The 20,084-nt window shown below is 48.8% G+C and overlaps 1 protein-coding gene across 5 annotated transcripts in view; it reads left to right on the top strand.

The window, feature by feature from the left end:
• The first annotated feature begins 6,012 nt into the window (after positions 1–6,012).
• Positions 6,013–20,084, top strand: part of SEPTIN8 (septin 8) — a 42,134-nt gene continuing 28,062 nt past the window's right edge. For 3 of the 5 annotated variants that reach the window (XM_074552447.1, XM_074552450.1, XM_074552449.1), the window contains exon 1: positions 6,018–6,204. In XM_074552447.1, the coding sequence (XP_074408548.1) occupies positions 6,175–6,204 (30 nt within the window). In that variant the 5' untranslated portion in view covers positions 6,018–6,174. Of the gene's footprint in view, positions 6,205–20,084 lie in introns of all 5 variants that reach the window. The other 2 variants (XM_074552446.1, XM_074552448.1) reach the window with 2 other exon arrangements.

Below are 20,084 nucleotides of genomic sequence, written 5' to 3'. Positions count from 1 at the left end.
CACACACAGTCTCTTCATGGGCAACCCATGGAATGTGGTTGGGCTCCTTTTCACAATCTCAGTAGGTTTTAGTAACCTAGCACATTAACCCATTTTTAGTGACCTAACACATTAATGTGGTTGTCCTCCTATTCACAATTTGTCAGTGGGTTTTAGTAACCCAACACATTAACCTCATATATTATTTGTAATAAAGAAGAAAATAGCACTTCTGGCTAATCACTCATACCAGTTCTGACCACACACATCCTGTTTGCCAGTCTTTCCCTTTATCTGTTGATGCCTTTTGGTTGCCCACCATTCAGGATGAGTGCTGAGTTCCAGAGGACCAGCTCCCAGTGAGCTCCTTTTAGTCTGCTGAGTGCTGGTCACATTGATTAATTGTGGAGCAGAAATTAAACACTTTGAATGAATTTTATTAATATAGATAAAAAAATCCTGGAACATTATGGATGTTATATTCATCAGTCATCCAAAATTTCCAGCCTTAAAAAAACATGAGTAGTTTTGCCTCTTTCTGTGTCACCAAAAACCTACAAAGCAAGTATTTCTTGTTGGGCTATTTACAGAATACTGTGGGCTGCTTCGTAGGAGATCTCAAGCCAACTGCTTGATATTTTTCATTTACTGGCTGAGACAAAAACAATATTCATAAGCCCATGATTAGATTAATTTACTATTACTTTTTTAAACACAAATATTGCAGTTTGTTATTCCTGCTTCATAGGCTGTAGGGAGCTGGCCTCTATAACCATGTGACTGATGAGAGTTAGTTACCTTTCCTGGAAGAAGTATCCTCAAATTATTATTATTATTATTATTATTATTATTATTATTATTATTATTATTATTATTATTATTATTATTATTATTATTATTATTATTACTATTATTATTACAGTGAAGTAAACTGCACAGTGAGCCTGGGAGCTCTTCCCACCCCATCAGAGGAGGAAGGTGAAGGTTTTATCACTGCAATTATCCACAAGACACAAAAGCAGGAAATAAAGTGGGAGATCAAGCACAGTATCTAGTCAAAGCAAAGAAGTTTCTACTGCCCAAAACTGCAGGAAATGGTACCCTAGGTCTTGCTCTTTCCCACATGATATTCTCAGAGCCACAGGGAAGGTGAGATGCCAGGCTGGGAGCAAAAGGGGAAGAAAAGGGAATGTGAAGGATAGTCCCAGTCAGACAGGATGCTGCTGCTTTGTAGAAAGGCAAAGCTTAGCTGCTAATGACTACAGATGGGACTTTTACCTCAAGGAAAACTTATTTTCCTCCAAAATGAAATCAGGATTCCCAGAATAAATAGGATGACAAAGCCAATGATTTCCTACTTTTCTTGTTAATATATTCATGTGAAACAAAGAGGGCACATTGTGAGGGAAAATAGCTGTTTCTTTGTTCCATGGAGAAATGCAGTAACCTTCCACAGATAAACAATTGAGCAAAAGTCTGTGAAGGGGGAGGGGGGAAGGAAGGGGGGGGAGGGGGAAGGGGAGTGGAGATTATTTACAGATAAAAGGCATTTTCTTATAAATGAGAAGGATTCAGCTCTAACTCAAGGACCTCAGTAACCAGTTCAGATGTTTCTTAACAGCAGCCATTCAAACACAGTTTTCTGTGTATCTCAGACTCTGTATTTATTAAACACTGCTTGTTCACCCAGATGAGGCAAGGATTCATCCCAAGCATCCCCTGGTTTTCAGATGATGCCTGTGAACTTGATGGGATTTTAGCAGGATAATGCGAACCTGTGTGAGGTTTCTTTTACCTGTGTGTGGTAAAAGAATCATCAACTCACAGAATTATTTGGGTTGGAAGGAACCTTAAGGCTCTCGGCCTCCCTGCCATGGGCAGGGACACCTTCCACTATCCCAGGTTGTTCCAAGGCCCATCCAGCCTGGCCTTGAGCACTTCCAGGGATGGGGCAGCCACAGCTTCTCTGGACAGCCTGTGCCAGGGCCTCACACCCTAATGGGGAGGAGTTTTCTTCTAACAGCTAATCTGAATCTGCCCTCTGCTGCACTTCAGCATTAGGTGGCAGGGAAATTTTGGGTAAATTTCTCTCTTTCTGTAAAGAAATGAACTTACAGCTTCTATTGATGTCCAGCTTAGAAATATAACACTTCTGTAGAAATACCTTATAAGCTCCATATATTGTCAATACAATCAATGAAAGTTTATAAAGTGCTTGGTGGTGTTGATGCTAAAAGAGTAGCTATAAACCACTTGATTTCTAGTAATACCCAGGGCGCATAGCGAAAAATGTACAGTCATCCAAAAGCTTCTTTGTCTGGCCTGTGTTGAACACCCTGAAGGAGATCTGTTTATCTGCACCACCAGGATTTAAAAATCAAGGATTTTATTTAGCCCTCAAAAGGCCTTGGTCTTGTTTCTCTACTCATGTGGCAGGTGGGATGATCTCTTGCTCTCTGTCTGCCTAGGAAGCCAAAGGGGCTGTGTGATAGCATTTATTTCCACTTTCATTGCTTCTACCTGTGCTCACAATGTGAAGAAGTAAAGCACCTCCTGCTGATGTCCCCAGCCACCAGAACTGTGCTGCTGCAGTGCCACCACCCATGCAGAGAGGGGCATTTCCCCTGCTCTCCCCAGGACAAAGAGACTCCAGGGACACATCTGTGCCTCTCCAGTCCTTTGTGCTCTTTGGCCCTTTTTCACCTGTAAAAAACCCACAGTTCATCTTAAATTCACTGTGGTTTTAGCAGGTACAGATATTCCATGAAATTTAAGTCCTTGCAGAAGCATCCAGCACTATAATATAAATTTAATTACGAAGCTTTTAGAAATAATTTGCATAACAATTATCAATTAAAGGAGTCACCAAATCCAAGTCACTTCTCTTGAAGCAGTTTTTATGCAACTGAACCTTTTGAAATCAGCAGGGTTTCTCTTGATTTGCCATTAGAAACAGTGTGCTTTTTGAAATAACAAGGTGATTAAAAATAACTGTGAGCTTTTGTACAGTGCTCTGCTGTCACAGAGACCTGCCCCACGCTGGTGGCAGTGCTGCTGGACAGAGGGACAGAGGACTCCAGCTCCAGGAGGTGTGAGCAGCTCAGTTCAGAGCCAGGAGGCAGCAGTGCTGCTCTTGATCTGTTCCAATGTCTCACAATTTCCTTTGTGCTGTGACTCTTTGCAGCTGACCTGCAGTTCACAGAAAGCAGCAACTGTTTGGGAATGAAAGGAACAAGAAAGAGGTGTCTTAACAAACAAACTGTGGGCCTGATGGGACATAAGGCCAGATACAGAGAGGTGAAAGAAGCAATGGGGGAACCATAAATTCCATAGGAATTCCCTAATTGACACAGACTGTTACTCACTCAAGACTGTGCTACATCTCTGGATTTAGAGAAAAAAAAGCAGAGATATGAGGAAAAAGAAAAATGGGGGATATACATTAGAAGGGGGTATCAGGCATTTCGGGAAGTTTGTACCTCTCAAGTACCTCAGTCAATGGGGAAAGAGAGAGGGAAATGTGGCTTGGAAATTAGGGTAAAAAGGAGACTGTGTCCTCTAAAAATTTTGAGAGATCCCAGGGGAAATGCCCCATGGCCTCTCCTTTTTTTTCAAATAAAGTTACAGGACTCCTCTGTCTCCTTTTTGGACATAAACCTCTAGTGTTTGTAGATTAATTTTCCTGACAGGAATCAGCTTTTGTGACCCTTGTTTTGTTACACTGTGCACTTTACTGTAACAGAATAGAGCTCTTAATGAATCAAAACCAATTGCTTCTCGAGAAGTACCTGGCATTACAGCACTCAGGTGTGTGTTAAGCAAGAATTTTACGTTGTCTTAAATAAGGACTCACAAAGCTGATTGTAAAGTAAAACAAACAAACAAAGTTTGTGCCTTCAAGACTGGCTCTGAAGAGTGAAAGTTTTGTTTTGGTTTTGCTATCAGCCGCTCCCCCACAGCTGGTGGGACACAGAGACGGGGCAGTACATGGTGCTGTTCTTGCTTTTTGCTTGGCTTTTCACTTTGCTCTTGCTCTTGCTTCTGCTTTGTTCTTGCTTTTTGCTTCTGCTCATTAGTTAGTAGCTAAGCAGTCCAAATTTTTCCTGGACTGTTTCTCCTTTCCCTTTTTTGGACCTACTCGAGCCTGCTCTGGACTGGGCCCTGGGAACACCGAGAGTTTGCACCTTGTGGCTGCAGCAGCTGCCCCAGCACCGGAGGGACTGAGAACAGAGCGACCACCCCCAAGAGAGACTTTCTGAATTTGTCATCTTGTTCAGAGCGGTGAAAGAGTGCTGTCATCCGGTATTGTTGATTTTGTGTGCTGGGGGTGCTGTGGCTGTTAAATAAACAGGTTCTTTCCACTTCTCTCTGAGGAATCCTCCTCCAACAGTTTGTGGGGAGAGGCCATGTGGGTTTGCTTTCTGGAGGGGTCCCTTTTGGAGTTTTTCTCCCAGGTTTGCCCTAAACCAGAACAACTGTTTGATTTGCATCTGTACACCAGAAGTACCAGAATTTAGCTTCCACTTTTTTTGCTGAGCGAGCCAGGGAGCTGCCCGGGCACAGCCGTACCTAACCGCGACCCCACCGGCCTCTGCCATAGCACCAGCCCGGCGGGACCGACCTGTCATCGCCGCCCGCACCCCGCCGCAGCCGCGCCCCTGTCCCGGGAACCTGCAGGTGTTGAGGAGTGTGCCCGTGGTCCCGGCAGCCCGTTCCCGGCCGATGGAGGCACACGCAGCCGGCTGCTGCTGCTCGGGAATCGCGCCCAGCCCGCTGCGGGAGCCCGCACACGCCCCGCGGCTGCAGCACGCACCTTCCACCTGCCGGGCTGATGCTGACAGACCACCAGGGTTCTTATGGCAACGCTGTCCCTGTCTTCCGTTTCCTTCTCTCTTTTTCCCTCTCTGCTCCTTTTCCTATCCCCCCTTAGTTTACCCTTTTTTATCAATAAACGGTTCTCAGGCACAACGTTGCTGATTTTGCGCTTTATTTTCGTCCGAGAAGTCTATCAAAAGAATCCTCCCCGAGTCCCCCTTTTAGAGTGGAATGGGACGAGTGGTAGAAGGAATTTTTTTCTTGGGGGTTAAAAATTATCCTTGTGAGTCCCTTCGTCGCAAAAAGCATTGTAGGCAGAAGTATTTGGTCTCTTTGACCAAATTCAGCTCAACAAATCTGAAGAGTGGATTGATCCAAGAGAGAGGGTGAGGAGGAAAGGTGAGGACATAGCAGGGACAGACGGGAAAGCCTCAGATGAAACCAGGGCAACAGAGATGAGCGGTACAGGTCTGGTCTAGTGGCCCAGCAGCGCCGGGAGTGCACATGGCTCTGGTGAGCTGCTCCTGGGAAGCTGCACTGCAGCAGAGGGCACCAGAAAGCAACAGAACCCGCTCTGTGCTAGCAGCTCCTGAAATACCAATGTCTGCCTTACAGAGACTGGCGGTGGCCTTGGCTCTGTGCCCTTAGGTGGGAAGGAGCGACGAAGAAAGACTCTACAGCCCTCTGGTGCATACTTTAAATCAGCATAAACGCGGGCAGCGTTAATGGCCGTGCGCGCTGCGTGTCCCGGCTCAAACCCACGCTGTGGCTGCCGCTTTGGTGTGGCTGCCGCGTGTGACAGAGGCACCGATGCCCTGCGGAATGCCATGTCGGGGGTCTGTGATACGGAATGCCATGTCCCGGGTCTGTGATACGGAATGCCACGTCCTGGGTCTGTGAGACCCCTGCGGGATGCCATGTCCTGAGTCTGTGAGATCCCTGCGGGATGCCATGTCCTAGCTCTGTGAGACCCCTGCGGGATGCCATGTCTGTGTCACCCCTGCGGAGGATGCTCCCGGCCCTTCCGCAGTCCTTTCCCCTCTCCTGCCAGGGCCACCCGTGCCATGTGCTCGCCCCCAGACAGGCACCTGACCCCCGGCAGGGAGCCCTCCGGGGCAGCCCGACCGCTCCTCCCCGGTTCCACTCCCCTCCGCGCTGGGAGCGGCGGGTCCGCCCCGCCGCCGAGGGGAGGCTGGCCCGGCCCTGGCCCGGCCCGGCGGGGCCCGTCCCCTCGGCTCCCCGGTCCGGCGGGCGGGCGGCGCCTGCGGCGGGCGGAGGGCGGTTCCAGGAAGTGGCCATATTGGATCCATTCAGCCGCAGCCACTCGCGGCGGGCAGCGGCAGCAGCGCTCCCGCCGCTGGAGCCGCGCCAGCCCCGGCCATGGCCGCCACCGACCTGGAGCGCTTCTCGGTGAGCACCGCCCCGCTCTCGGCCGCGCCACTTGCGGTCTCTTTATCGCTCGGGTGCGGGGGAATAGCCCAGCGGGTGGCGGGTCCAGGGCACGGCGGGGGATGCGCGGCCGCTGCCCCGCCGGCGGCGCGGGGGAGCCGGGGCGGCAGCGGGCGATGCCGGTGCCGGCGCTCAGCCGCGGCGGGCGCGGGGAAAGTCCTTGCGGGAAGGTCCTGCCCGCGCCCTGGGCGGAGGGAGCAGCCGGTGCAGGGTCCCGGGGCGTCGCAGCCGCCTGTGGTGCTGGCACGGCCCCGGCACGCTGGGGAGTCCTGCCGGGATGCTCCTGCGGGGTACCGGACCCTGTGTGTGCAGGCACGCATCGCCCCGCAAAGACAGGCGGCAGGAAATGGGGTCAAACAGCGATTGTTTACATACCGCCGGTATCCAAACACTCCGCTGTAGTAACTTAGCGGTGTGTATATAACACAGGGAGAGGCACGCTGGTTGAAACACGGGTAAAGCAAACCCTTGAGGCTGGCTGCTCTCTGAGCCAATGTATGAGGAATGCTGTACAGCAAATATGGAGCGTGACCCGTGCACTGCCGCCTCTCTGCAGCTCACATGTTGTATAACTGCTATCGGAAGTCAATCTGGCTAAAATCTGTCGGCCCAAAACTATTCTTTGTCTACAGCTTGAATTTTTTGTTGTTGTTGGAAGGGCTGCTCTCGTTAAATAGCTCAGTGTTGTGTCTTGTACTGTCTCAGAGCTAAAAAACATTTTTACCGCATTAAATAGCATAGCTCTCCAAAGTCAAAATAGTCTGGTGTGATATTACTAAATAAATGGGAACAGCAGTGGTGGCTGTCTGAATTATAGGCATGCCCTTTGAGCACAAACAAGTCCCTGCTACTGTTTTCTCTGTAAGCTACTTTTTGCCAAGGAGCTCAAACCCTGCTTCATTTCCTTGAATCCTGGCCCAAAAGTTTCCAGCTCAGGAATGACTTTTCAAGACTGTAACTTACTTGAAACTTGCATAAAGGAAAATTGAACTGGGGCTCTCATTTAAGAAAGCTAATGTTTCTAGGCTCTGGGAGGAGTAGATTAAGGTAATGACAGTGACAGAGAATGAAAACACCAAGACACTCTCACTGCAATTATTTCCGCATTTGTATCATATAAAAATACTTTTAATGTTAATTTGCTGTGCCTGCTGTTGCCTGTGCAGGCTTTCATAGGCATTAGAGGAATCTAAAATATTGCCTAGTTCTGGAGAAAAAATAATTAATTTGCTTTTTTGTGTACTTACATCAATACTCTGTCACTTTGATTTCAAAAGAGGAAAGGGGAAAAAAATCCTTCTGATGGTGTTTGGCTCTCATTTGGGCACCAAAGGGAAATGGCTGGGCTCCAGCATGACTTGAGTGCCCAACTCCATTAGGAAAAAAACTGCTTGCTTTGTGCAATGGGTAGGGATGGGTTTATAGGGATTTTGAGGGTGGGAGAGCACCCTCTCATTTCCATTTGATGTAGGGCACACATCTGTCCCAGCTGCTGTTTCCTTTACCCCTAGCTTCCATCTCAGCTGTTGTTCCTCCAGCATCATGGAAACCTCATAATTTAGGTGTTCTGAGTTCTTCTTTCTGCAGGGCTTACAGGTTTCTTGTTGCCATTTTATATTGCCATACCTCAGCTCCCTGAGCATGAAGTCCATGTGGGAGTAGCTTGTCACTGCCAAGCAAAGGTGATGATAAATTCACTTATTTTTACCAGCTGTTTGTATTTGCAGTAGGAAGTAATGCTGAAAAAGCCTCTGAAGTGGGGTTTTGATACACAATGGGTCATGATTGGTGAAGCTATTTATAGGTGTCCAGCTGACAATGGTATCCTGGAATGTAATGACCCTTAGGTTTGGATAATGTGTTTTGAAAACTCCCCAGATGCACACTTCCCTTGTGCAGTCCTCCAGATTGCCTCTGTCTCCAGCACAATAAAGTTCCCTTCAAGTGCTGCTGTTAGAAATGACCAACAAAAACAAATGAAAGGAAGCTCACCCATGGAAAGCTGCCTCTGAGGCAGCAGGATCAGATCAGTGGTGCTCAACACCACCTTTGTTTTTGTGGCTGCATTGTTGTGAGAGAGACTTGCTTCAACCCCTGGAGACTGAGGTTTTCTGCTCATCTGCTGTGTTAGCCACAGCTGTGTTCAGGACTTGGGCTGCAGGCATCACTTCTGGAGCTGCTCACCGCCAGGGTGGAAGGAGAACTGATGAAGTTTGGTTCATTTATGAAATACTTTGTCATTAAAGCTCACAGCTTCTCCATTGCCTGGGCTGGCCAGTGCTGAGTTAGCACATGTGGTGACTGCACTGGAGCAGACACTAGCAGTATTAGCAAGGATGTTGGGATGCTGAGTGGGAAACAGCCCAACCACCTTGTGCAAGTGGAAGCCAGAAGGTGCTTGAAATGCAGGAGCTCTGAAGGAGCTTGGAAAAGCTGGAAGGAGAAGAAGTGACTGGAGATGCATTGGAGAATAAATGAGATGAGATGTGAGACTGAGACTGTAAGACTTTTGCTTCCCAAATCTGTCGCTTTCTCTCTTTTTAAATAAAGCACACTGAGCTCATAAAATGCTGCTGGTTAACTGTCTGCACTAACCCACAGCCCGACATGGTGGTGCAAAGGCAGTGGGCTCCAAACTGAGCAGTTCTGGGAGAAGAAGTAGGTGTCCTCAGTCTCAGGGTTGGGATCAGATAAGAGTTCAACATGAAAAACTAACTTTGGCTGATTGCTCTGTGTGGACACCATGACTGCCTGCACAGACAGGCGTGTGTGAGCATTGATGCCCAGGGCAGAGAGCACTGGACACTTCATCTGTACCTGGCAGTGTGTGAGCTGTGGCTGGGGACAGCTGTCCATGTGCAATCCTGAGATTTCCCTTCATGTAAGTGATTGACAGCTGGGCTGGTACTGGCAGCTTTTTGATAAATTAATGTCCCTTAGAAGATCTTGGAGAGAAAACACCACTTTATGCAGAGGGAAGCTGAAGAGCAGTTTCTCTGCTGGAAGTAGATGATGGGATTTGCTTTGTCTCAGAGAGTTGCTGAGATTGGGGGGGATCTGGCAAGTTTGTCAGCTGTGTGTGAGTGTTACCTGTTTACACACCACTGCCTTCTTGTCACCTGCTCCCAGCTCTGTGGGAGGAGAGGAACCTGTGGATGGTGCCTGTTCCTGCCACAACTGGCATTGCAATAGACTTCATGTGTTGATGCTGCTTTCTGTAAGCTCAGGTTCAAACCCACAACCTAAACCCACTCTTCCTGTAAGGGGCCAGTGTGATGCCTTAGTCTATGAAAGATGGGCTTGAGGAGAGAACAGTTCTGTGTTTCATGACCAGAGGTCTTATCACTGCAGGTCCTAAGCACAGGGTTACATTTTCTTCTAAACGAACTCTCAGGAACCCTTTCCATGGCTCAATTCCAGTGGAAAACGGGGTTGATTTGAATTCAGACATTGCCTCTGCTCTCTTTTTCACCCAGGCAGTTGGCACCATTTGGGAGTTCCAGTATTAAATCTCTTTGTCTGTTTCTGCTATTCAGTTATTTTACCTTTTGCCTGGAAAAACTCAAGTGGTCCCCCATGCAGTGTGGAGCACAAGTGACAGATTTTTCTCCAAGCTGGTAGCAGGCACCAGAAAGCCAACCCAGCAGGAGCAGCCCTTCTCCTCCTGTGCTGGCCAGCTCTTCTGCCTGTAGTGTATGCTTTTTTGGGAGGGAGCGATGCAGAAAATGGCTTTCCACTGGAGGGGACAAATTGCCAGTTGCATCTCCAAGCCTGAGATCCCTCCCCTGGAATTTCGCCTGTCCTCGCGCAGGAAGCCAGCTCTGACTGCCTCAACCACAGAATCAATTACCTCAACCACAGCCCATGGCAGTTCAACACTTACTTTCAGTGTATGCACTGGGTACAAACATTGCCCAGAATAAGATGATTTTTGGTTTTTTTTCCCCTTCCCCACTGTGGTGCTGTCAGTGCTGGTGAATCCAGGGTGTCTCCTTCCTGCAGCATGTTGTTGTGCGTGGGAGCTGCCGAGCTCTCCGGAGCTCTCCTGCCTGCAGTGGGTGCAGGCCGTGGGCGGAGGGACGTGAGCTGGCGGAGCCTGAGGCCGCGTGTGCCCTCAGCACCGGCAAAACAAACGCGGGCCTGAAGAATGGCTCCCTTTCAGGAGCCGGCACGGTGTCAGGCCTTGTCAAGAATGGCTCCCTTTCAGGAGCCGGCACGGTGTCAGGCCTTGTCGTCTGTGCTGGGGTGGCAGCTGTCAGGCAGTCCCCAGCGTTGCTGGAAGGCCAGAAGCTCCCTAAATATTATCTTGTGTGGCAGAACAGCAGGGCTGTCTCCAGCTGCGGGGAGAGGCACAGCCCTGGCTCTGAGTGCCCTGCTGTGCCCAGTCCTGTCGTCTCAAGGCACCACTGTGCAAAGCAGGGCCCGTCACTGGGCTGTTTTTCTGTCTGCAGGAGCAGCAGTCACGCTCATCTCCTCTCCTTCCCTTTGGCTCCGAGCTTGGGAGGGGGAGAAGCTGGCATGATGCTGAATTGGCTTTTCCTGGGTTGTGCAATGAAGAGGAGGAATTTGGGAGGTGATGGGACTGAGGGAGACGTGCAGGGCGTGGGCAGGCTGCACGCTTCACCCCACCTGTGTAGGGTAAGGCACATTCGTGGGATTAGTTTTGATTATTCAGAATGTTTTGAACACACTTCAGGCTGTGGATGGGAGAAGCTGCCCTGTTCGTTTCAGATGCCCTGTTTGTGCAGCCTTTAGAAGTAACACTGTCCTGTCCCATACTAGTTTTGTCGAGATGGGCCTTGTGTTTATGAGAATCTGCTTGTTTCTCTTCTTCCCCACATCTGCATGGCTGCAGCCAGCTCTGGGTTTATTCCTGAAGCTTTGCATTTGTATTTGTGTGTCATAAAAGTGTCAGACAGCTAAGAGAGCCAACCTCTTCTCCTAGAGCAGCCCAAGTGAGAGAAAAAAAATTCCTGAAAGTGCTCCTTGTCCTCAGTCCCAGCCACGTGCTTTCCTTCCAGAGCCTCTTCTCTGGCATAAGCAGCCATGCTCATCCAGTTTGTGACATTGGGATGCAGAAGGTAAACCCAGACAGGGAATCAGCATCCTCCAAATGGGGTGGTGGGAGACTTCCAGAGAGGAGTGGGGTCAGTGAGAACCACAGGATTCTTGGACACAGCCCTAATCGCCGCTCTCGGCTTGTGGCTGACCAGGTCAGCGCTGTGAAGGCACCACTTTTAGATGTTCAGATTCCTTTGTGAAACCAAAAAGTGTCTGTCTCCCACAGGCATGAAATTCCAGGGATGTCAGACAGCTGGAGCAAGATTCCCATCGCGCTCTGTCTCGGGGCTCTTGCCCTCTCTGGCTGCACAGCCTCAAACCAGACTGTCACAGGGAGCTGTGGAGCCAGAGAGCCTGGGCTGGGTTTCCATCCAAGGCTTGGGGTTCTCCTGTCCTCATCACCATTGCATGAGATGCTGTGATGAGTCTGCATTTTGTGTGCAAGGAAACATGTGGGGAATGCATCGAGTCCCCCACAGGCAGCCCTCAGCTGGCTGTGGCAGAGGCAGGGCTCAGCCCTCAGCTCTGCTGAGTTCATGTCTGCCTGCACAGGGCTGTACAGGCATGCCTTCAGCTGTGGCTGTGTGCAGCATGTTCCCTGAGCTTGTGGTGATGCTGGAAAATGGAACCTTCCCTGTCTGCCAGGACCTCCCTGCAGCCCTCAGCTCTGCTGCTGGGAGAGGAGACCATCCCTGCTGTGCTGCAGTGTGTGCATTGCTGGGTGCCCGGGCTCTGGGGGCACAAGGGCATTGCCAGGTCTCTGCTCCACACCCTGCTCTCAGCAGCCTTCCCTCCTGAGCCACGCTGATCCTGCTTTCAGCTCTGCCACGGGGAAATGCTGCCTTGGGAAGGTGGCAGCTGGCCTCCCGGCAACATTCCCCTTCCCTTTTTCTACAGCAAGGTGCTTCCAGCTCACATTCCTAAATATAGATTTATTCTGTATTTTCATACAGAACAAATAGTGCTTTCAGCTTATTTTTTTGCTGTGAGGGTTTTTCAAATAGAGGTTTTCTTTTCCTTTTTTCTGTTGCCTTGATTCTTCAGATTAAAGGCGTTCTGTGCTAATACACTTGGAGGCTTTCTGGAGGCATGTGTTAATAGGATATATAGCAGTCAGCTTATTAGTATGGTGACTCTGCTGTAGCCCTCAGAGGAGCTGAGTTGCTGTGGTATATTCTGGGATATTCTCTTTCTAATGTCTTCCAGTTATCATTACAAGAAGATGTGGTCAATAACTGGAAGATCTGTTGGAGGAGATGCTGTGGGATGGTTGCATAAGCCAAACTGGGAAAAGGCATACAGTGGTGACCAAAAACTCTCGGGTTCCCATTATATCTCTGTTCCCTTCTCTAAAAATATACTGGATAATAGTATTTATTGTAATTGAGCAATAAATTCTGGAAACGTATGTGGGAATTAGCCATGTTTATTTTAAGTGGTAACTAAAGCAAATAAGCTTGGTGACTGCTATCCAGCATGGCTTGTTTGAGTGATGGGGATCCAGATCCTTTTTCCCCTCTTTCACACTTCTTTTAAACTGCTCCAAACCTTTCTCATTCCAGTCCTTAAGGGTAGGCACTCAGTTTATCTCCTGCCTTTGTCCCACAGCCTCTTGTGTTTGCCAAGTGTCTCCTCTTCCTCATGAAAGGATGCTGGGAAACCAAAAAGATTCCTCAGCTTAGAGCAGCTGAGTGAACTGGGAATGCATCATTGCCTTGGGTGAACTTGGAGAAAGTCTGCACTAGATAAGGTGCTAAGATTAGGCTCTTGACAGGGTTAATTGGGAAGTCCATTAGCTGAAAAGCCTCAGCAGCTTCTGAATAAATAATTTTTAAAAGAAACTAACTAGGGCAGTGTTGGGTGGCTTTGTTTGTATTTCAAGATCTTTTTTTTTTTGGTCTGTTTAAAAAGTTTCATTTGTATTTTGGACTTTGCTTGGTTTTGAATAGCTTATGGGGGATGGAATTCTCAGGCTGCAGAGAAGCTGAACTTTCTCATCCTTTGAGGTCATTTTGGAGGAAATGTCTTTCATTTTTGGTTCCATAGCTTTCTTTATTTTTAACCAACTTTCCTTATTCTCAAAGGCAGCCTTCATGTTTGCAAAACACTGTATGCATAATGCCCGGTAAATCCTGCTTTGCTTCGTTGTAAACTCTGGTCCAGGACTTGTGATAGAGGCAAAATGCCCATTTAATCCTCTCTTGATTAAGAAAAACCTCACAATTAATTAATTAGGCTTTATAAATGTTATGGGGAAATCACTAAATAACAGCTTAAGAAAAGAAGCATGTGGGAATTTTGCTTGTGGTGAAAAAAAGAGAGGAATTTAAGCCAGAAACAGTCAGTTTGTTTGCAGAAAATTAAAACTGATGTTGCATTCACAGGTTGTGAATGGATCAACTTGGATGTGTGTGGTATAAGAAGATGAGGAGCTTTACTCTCCCTTGAGACTTGGCTTTGAGCATCAGCAAAAACTGTTGTTTTAAGCTTGTGCCATTTGATGCTGCAGATGCGTGTAGGATTTTTATTTTGTGTTCTGTGGTTTGTGGTGTTTCTCTGAAGGAGGAAAGGCTGCTGGGGCTGAAGTGATGCTGAAGGCAGTGCCCTCAGCTCAGCTGTGTGCTCACAAGTGCTGAAGGAGCAGAAGGGGAGCAGTGGAGGTGCAGGTCCCTGCTGGGAGTGCCCAGCATCCGGCTGGTGCTGGGACACAGCCCAAGGTGTGCACGGCAATGGACACAGCCCAAGGTGTGCCCTGAAATCCTGAGTGCTTTGGCACCAGCCTTGGACACAGGAAAGCAATTAAGGAGTTTGCCTAAGGAGTTCCTCCCTTTATGGAGCTTGGCTTCTCGCTGAAATCCCTGTCCACCTCCTTAGGGAGGAGGCTGCAGTGTGTGCTCAGCACTGGGTTTTGCTGCTGTGCAGCTGAGCCTTTGCTTCCCGAGACTGCCCTAGGGCACGTGGGGCATTGTGAAACCTTGGCACTGGCCCAGGGATATTTTGAAATATTTGTTTTCCGTAGGTGCTGAGCATTGCACTTCACAATGCACTCGCTGGTCACTTGCTGGCTTGTGAATAGCTCTCAAAAACGGGTGCAAAAGCTAAAGGCAAGAGCCTCAGCTCTTGACTCTTCTTGCTTCTGTAAAATAAAGTGGCTCTGATTTTTACTTGGCATGTCTTGGTGGTGACTCCATATGTGGTTTCTTCAGTGATGTTTTTGCCTGCCTGCAGTGCAGCTGGGAGCCAGGAGGGATACGAATAAAGGCTTGAGTGTCTGGGAAAATTCTTGGCATTCTTAGAGGAGCGGTTTAACGGGGAGGGGGGCTGGGAATTGTGTTGGTTTAGTGGGAGGTTTTTTGGGGGGGACTCCAGTGTGGGCTGGGAGCTTATTGTGAGCATGCAGCAACTGGAGATGGCTGGCTGGCACAGCGGCCCACGCACCGAGAGCTGGCTTGGATGTGGCTCTGCTGCCTGTTGGAAAACAGAAGGAAGGAAAGGCACTTGGCATTGCTGGAGGGAAGAGCGATGCTAGGCATCACCATGTTACTTTTTACAGCTCTTTGGGGTTGCTACAGCAGGGGAAAATGACAGTTGCCCTCCCTGCACAAGCGTGGAAGGCTCGTGGTCTCAGGTGCATCCTGGCTGACTGACCATGTACCACCACCAGAGCGGGCAGGAGCAGGAGGCAGCAGAGACAAAGCTCTTCATCTTCTATTGTTGGTGTTGTGGTAAACCAGCAGAAGCCCCACATCTGTGGGCTTGCTTTTTCTTCCTTTCTTCTTTCCCCAGCCTATTATTAAGTGCTTCATGATGGGGATCTGAAGTTTTAAGCCCATGCTTAAGATTAATTGAAAACCTTCAGAACTGGCTGTGTGCTTGCATTTTGCAAATCTCCTTGAGATTAGGTGCCATTTAGATGTGACAATCCACTGGCCAGCCCTAGCTGAGTATGCTTTCTTTTGTCTCCAGTGCCAAAGGCACACACAAGGTCACGCCTACTCCACCTCTGCTGAGCCCTCTGCTAAGACTGACTATGCTCAGAATCCTCTCACTGTCAAATCTGTCTCATTACCTCTCTTGGACCATCTCCTTCTGCTTAACAGGCTGCAAAGTGCAATCTCATTCACTGGTGCTGTTATACATTTATCTAATAGTCATTAGCTTGTGAGTACAAGGCAGGTAATGTTTTCATGTGTGCTAGTGAGTGTTTTGAATGTTGCTCACACCACAGAGGTGTTTTCCTTACATGGGGTGTGGTGTTGCTGTTAAATGCCCCTCAGTTCTGAGCTAGGCAAGAGGTATTTTCTTCATGGAAACACGAGTCCCTGCTCACTGCTGTCGCTTTGCAAAAGTCAAGTGGCATTTATTGAGCCAGCATTCAGAGATGGAGAGATTCTCCAGAGAGAGGTAATTTGTCAAATTTCTCTGCATTGATCCAGAAGCTGGGCCAAGCCCAGGGAGTGCCTGCTTGGACAAAGAAGCTGAATTTGGCATCTGACACTGTTTGCCCAAAGGTCTCTAGGCAAGTACTCAACTGCTCCATGACTCAGTGCACTTGTGAAATGATGATAACTACAAGTGCCCTTGGAAGGGATCTTGCAGCAGGGGGCATTTGGGGGAGGTTGTGGGGCTGGGCTGGGGACCTGCCTGTGCTGGAGCCTGAAGCTGCCCCTCTCTGTTTCGTGGTTTGTGGAGCTGCTGCCCCACGTGCCCAGGCTGAGAGGAACCAGGCAGTGCCTGTGGCTGGCACACATGAACCTGTACCTGGGACCAGCCTGCCCTGCTGGGGCTGGATAAACAGCCAGGTATCACTCAGTCCTTTCTCTGCTCAGTTGCAAAAGGAGCCTCCCTGGACCAGGATGGAATGGTTTCCTGATTCCATGTCTTTCCATGCAGGAGACAAGGGAATAGCATCCTACAAACACTACTGGTGCATGTATTAATCTTTGTGTTGCACACACTGCTGTGGATTGTGGATGGGGCATCAAGAGGGTGAAGTCATTGTTTTGTGCCCAGCAGCAGTGCCCAGCTGTGCCAGGCCAGCCCCTGAGCTCTGCAGCATGGCCAGGCAGGGTTTGGGGAGCTCCCCTGCCCTTCCTCCTGCTGCTCTCTGAGTCACTCTGCTCAGGAACCTGCAATCTGCTAGCTCTGGATTTTTATTCTGCTTTGATTTGACTGTAAATCAGAAGGGAGAAGATCTGTGTGTGCCTGGCACTCCATGTCCATGTGTTCCCTGCAGGGCAAAGCAGTGCTTCCCTGGGAACAGCCAGTGCCACAGACCTGCTGCAGGGCATCCGTGTGACACAGAGGATGCCTGGACCCAGCAAAGCACCGGAGGATTTGTCATGGTGTAAGGTCAAGGTGACATCCAGGATTGAGGAATTTAGAAACAAAAGTCTGCCTCAGTAGTGGGAATTGAAGTGCTGTGGAAAAGCACCATGCAGATGGTGTGTTGTTGCCTCTTTGTGTTTTCTAAGTGTGTGTGTAAAATGTAAGTGGGAAAACTCTGGGGAGAGAAGGACCTGCAATGCAGCTGCCTGGTGAGCTCCTGGAAGACACAAGCTTCTCCCTGTGTGGGGCTGGCTGTGGAGAGCTGCAGCCTGGCCTCAGGTCCCGGGCTGGTGGTGCAGAGGTGCTGGAGGCAGCATTTGGGAGCAGCAGACACCTTTGGGTTGAAGGTCACTGCTCCAGTGTAAGCCCCATTCATGTAGCAGAAAGGAGAGAAAACTCAGTTTCCTTCCTTCTTGCCCTGTAGGTCTTTGCTGTTTGGCCTTGGAAAATGTCAGCTGTTCATCTTTTTCACTTATGTTTTGTTGAGCTGTAGAAATGGGAAAGGGCAGCTCAGATACAGAAAAGTTCTGTGCTGTCCCTCAGGGTATATGTCCAGAAATCATCACTGTTTATCAGCTAAACCATGTGATGTTTTGTTTTCCCTCTTAATTCTATTCACCAGTTGCTTGCACGCTGATGAAGCAGGGCCTAGAGTTTACATTACAAGTCCCATCATGCCAGCTTCACCATTTAACAAAAATAAGCATCACCATTTATGATTGTGGCATTCAATTACACTTCTGTTTACCCATATGCTTTCACCTGCATCATTCAGGGAAAAAAGCCCGAGGGTTGTCTCAAGCAGGAAACACAAGCATATGTCACTAAGGAGAATTTTGTGGTGGGATTATTGAAAGATGAGACTTGTAGAGATATTTTTTTTTAACCAACTGATATCAGAATGATCTTCTCTATACAAGGCCCACTCTGTTTATAGTGCTCCTGGTGAAAGCAAAGAAAGCAGGGGCAGCACATCTCAAAGCATCAGCTGCTCTGCTCTGCACCAGGAGCCCCAGCCAGGAGCACTGCAGCTGAGGGGCAGCTGGGCATGGAGCTGGTCCTGCTGCTGACATTCCCTGGTTGTGCAGGCAGTGGTAAAACCACTTTTCCTGGAACAAGCTGCTGAAAAATGTAATGACGCAGAGTGGAACTGATGCTAATTTGGAGGTGAAGCATGAAGAGAAACTGTGATCGGGTTTTTATTTTTTGAAGAATCATAGGCACACAGTTTGAAGCTGTAGCCTGTGCACTTCTCACAGGTTTCTTTTATCACTGTCTATGAAGAAGAGCCAAATTAGTATGTGGTGCTGTGTTGACTCTCTTATGGGGATCTGGATTTGGTCTTTCTGATTGTGTTTCTCTGCTGTCTTTTCTTGTTTGACTTGCAGTAAAGGGCCAAGTAACATATCATCTGCAGTGGATGTGGTACTTGCAGCAAGGGCCAAATAACACATGCTCTGCAGGGGCTGTGGTCTGTGGCCAGCTGCCCACAGCTGCCTGCTTCATCTGCGTGCCAGCCCAGCCGCAGGGCACAGCCGTGGTGACCCTGCTGGGCATGGGCTCGGAAGCTGATGTGGGTTTGAAGAGCAGATTTTGGTTCCCTGGGCAGCTCTGAGCTGGTGTGGCCACAGGAATGGGCTGGTGTGCCATTGTGCATCCCAGATGCACCCTCAGTTTCCAGCAGGGTGTGTCCAGGAACTGGCATGTCTGGTAATTACAGCCCATTTCAAACACTATGGTTGGAGGTTTCATTTGAGTTGTTGTGGTGCTCAGCTCTTGTGGTATCCATCTATGCTGACAAGGACATGTCTGTCTTTCTGCTGCTAAGAAAAGGGTTCTGTGATGTTGCTGTCAAATCAGAGCTGAAGATACATAAGATATCTGATCTGTCCCTCTGGGATGGGTGGCTGTTCCTGTGGCCATGCCCCAGATGCCATTTCTGTGCCTGTTGCCTGCACAGAACACTTGTGAAAATGTAAGGATTTAGGATTTGAAAATTCTTAAGTTCTGCTCTGACCTTATGATGAATCTTTCATTTCCCACAAAATTCCAGATTCAAAATATGATTTATCCCCTTGGCTCTCTGCTTCAAGCCTGAAGATCAGCTCAAGGCACAGAAATCTTTGGAGAGCATGTTCAAAGACTGCAAATAAAACCCTGGCAGCTGCCCCATCATAGGATGTTATTAATGACCCAAGAAGAGATGGTCAGGGCTGCAGTTGCTATTTGAGGTCAGAGTTCCCACTTGGAGCCATTGCAGACTTTTAATTATCATGCTGTGCAGTGGTGAAATGGCTTCAAGAAGGGTTGGCTGCCTTGTGGTTGTTTGCAGCCCTGGGATGGGGTCCTGCCTGGTAGGAAGCAGCAGAGTTGTCCTGCAGGCTGTGAGGTGGAAGGACCTGGTTCACAGAGTGCTGAGGAGGTAGGAGTGTGCAGGGAGCAGTGCAGCTGGAAAGGGCAGGGCTGTGATCCTGCCTGGCTCTGCCCTGGCTGATCCCAGCTGCCTCTGCCATATGCCCTGCCCAGCTCCTGTCCTGCAAGGCGCCCTCATTGCTGCCAAAAGTATGGAGAAAGCTCTACTGAAATCCTTAGCTTTTGTTTAAAACAAACAAACCCACAAACAAATCCCCCCTACACTGCTGCATTAGTGCTGCCCTCATTTACTGCAGCATTTGTGTTCTGGATTGATTATTTATGCTGAGTGTGGCAGGCTGGCTCCTGCTGGAAGGGGTTCTATTTGGAGTGTGACCTTGCCTTCACTGGCAGGTGAACTTTCAGGCTGTCCTTGGGCCACCCTGGCACGTGGGAGCTGGCCACAAGGGCAGGTCATTTGGGTGCTGATTCAGGGTGTGGGCAGGCTCCTCTCCAGCACAGCTCCTCACACCAAACTCCACAAGTGAGCAGTGGTTGTATTCACAAGGCTGTCAGGTTTCCAGGCTCAATGGATTGGAGAGAAAGAAATAAAACAGAGAAAACTTTTCTCCCCCATTCTTTATTTTCCTTGTCTTCCTACTTCCCAGCAGCTGTTGCCATTGTTTATCCTAACACAGCAAAATCCCTTTGGAGCTGAATGACAGCTGAACACACTGCAAGCACAGCAAATGGTTTTCTGGTTTGGTATCAGCACTGCCTTGAACTTGAACCAGGTTATTTCTGCTGCTTGCAGAAATAAAGGAAACTGCATTTCAAGGTCACTGGCAAAAATTATTCCACTGAAGTCTGGCTTATTGATTTAACAGCTTTGAGAGATGGCGAGCAGCTCTTGAGTAGGTGTATTCCTGTCCTGTAGTGAACAGCTACTGAGTGCCAAAAAAAGAAGAGAAAAAGCCCTGTGTGGATGCATTTGGGTTTCCTGCAGCCAAGGCATGACTGAGTTCTCAATGCAGCCTTGCCTGGCTGGAGCCTATTTAAATGCAGCCTTGCTGAGCTGGAGCCTATTTTAAAATCTCGAG

The sequence above is a fragment of the Zonotrichia albicollis genome, chromosome 15 (assembly GCF_047830755.1).
Source record: "Zonotrichia albicollis isolate bZonAlb1 chromosome 15, bZonAlb1.hap1, whole genome shotgun sequence".
NCBI lineage: Eukaryota > Metazoa > Chordata > Aves > Passeriformes > Passerellidae > Zonotrichia > Zonotrichia albicollis.
Note: the sequence above shows the minus strand (reverse complement) of the source record. Positions and strands in the feature narration are given on the sequence as shown.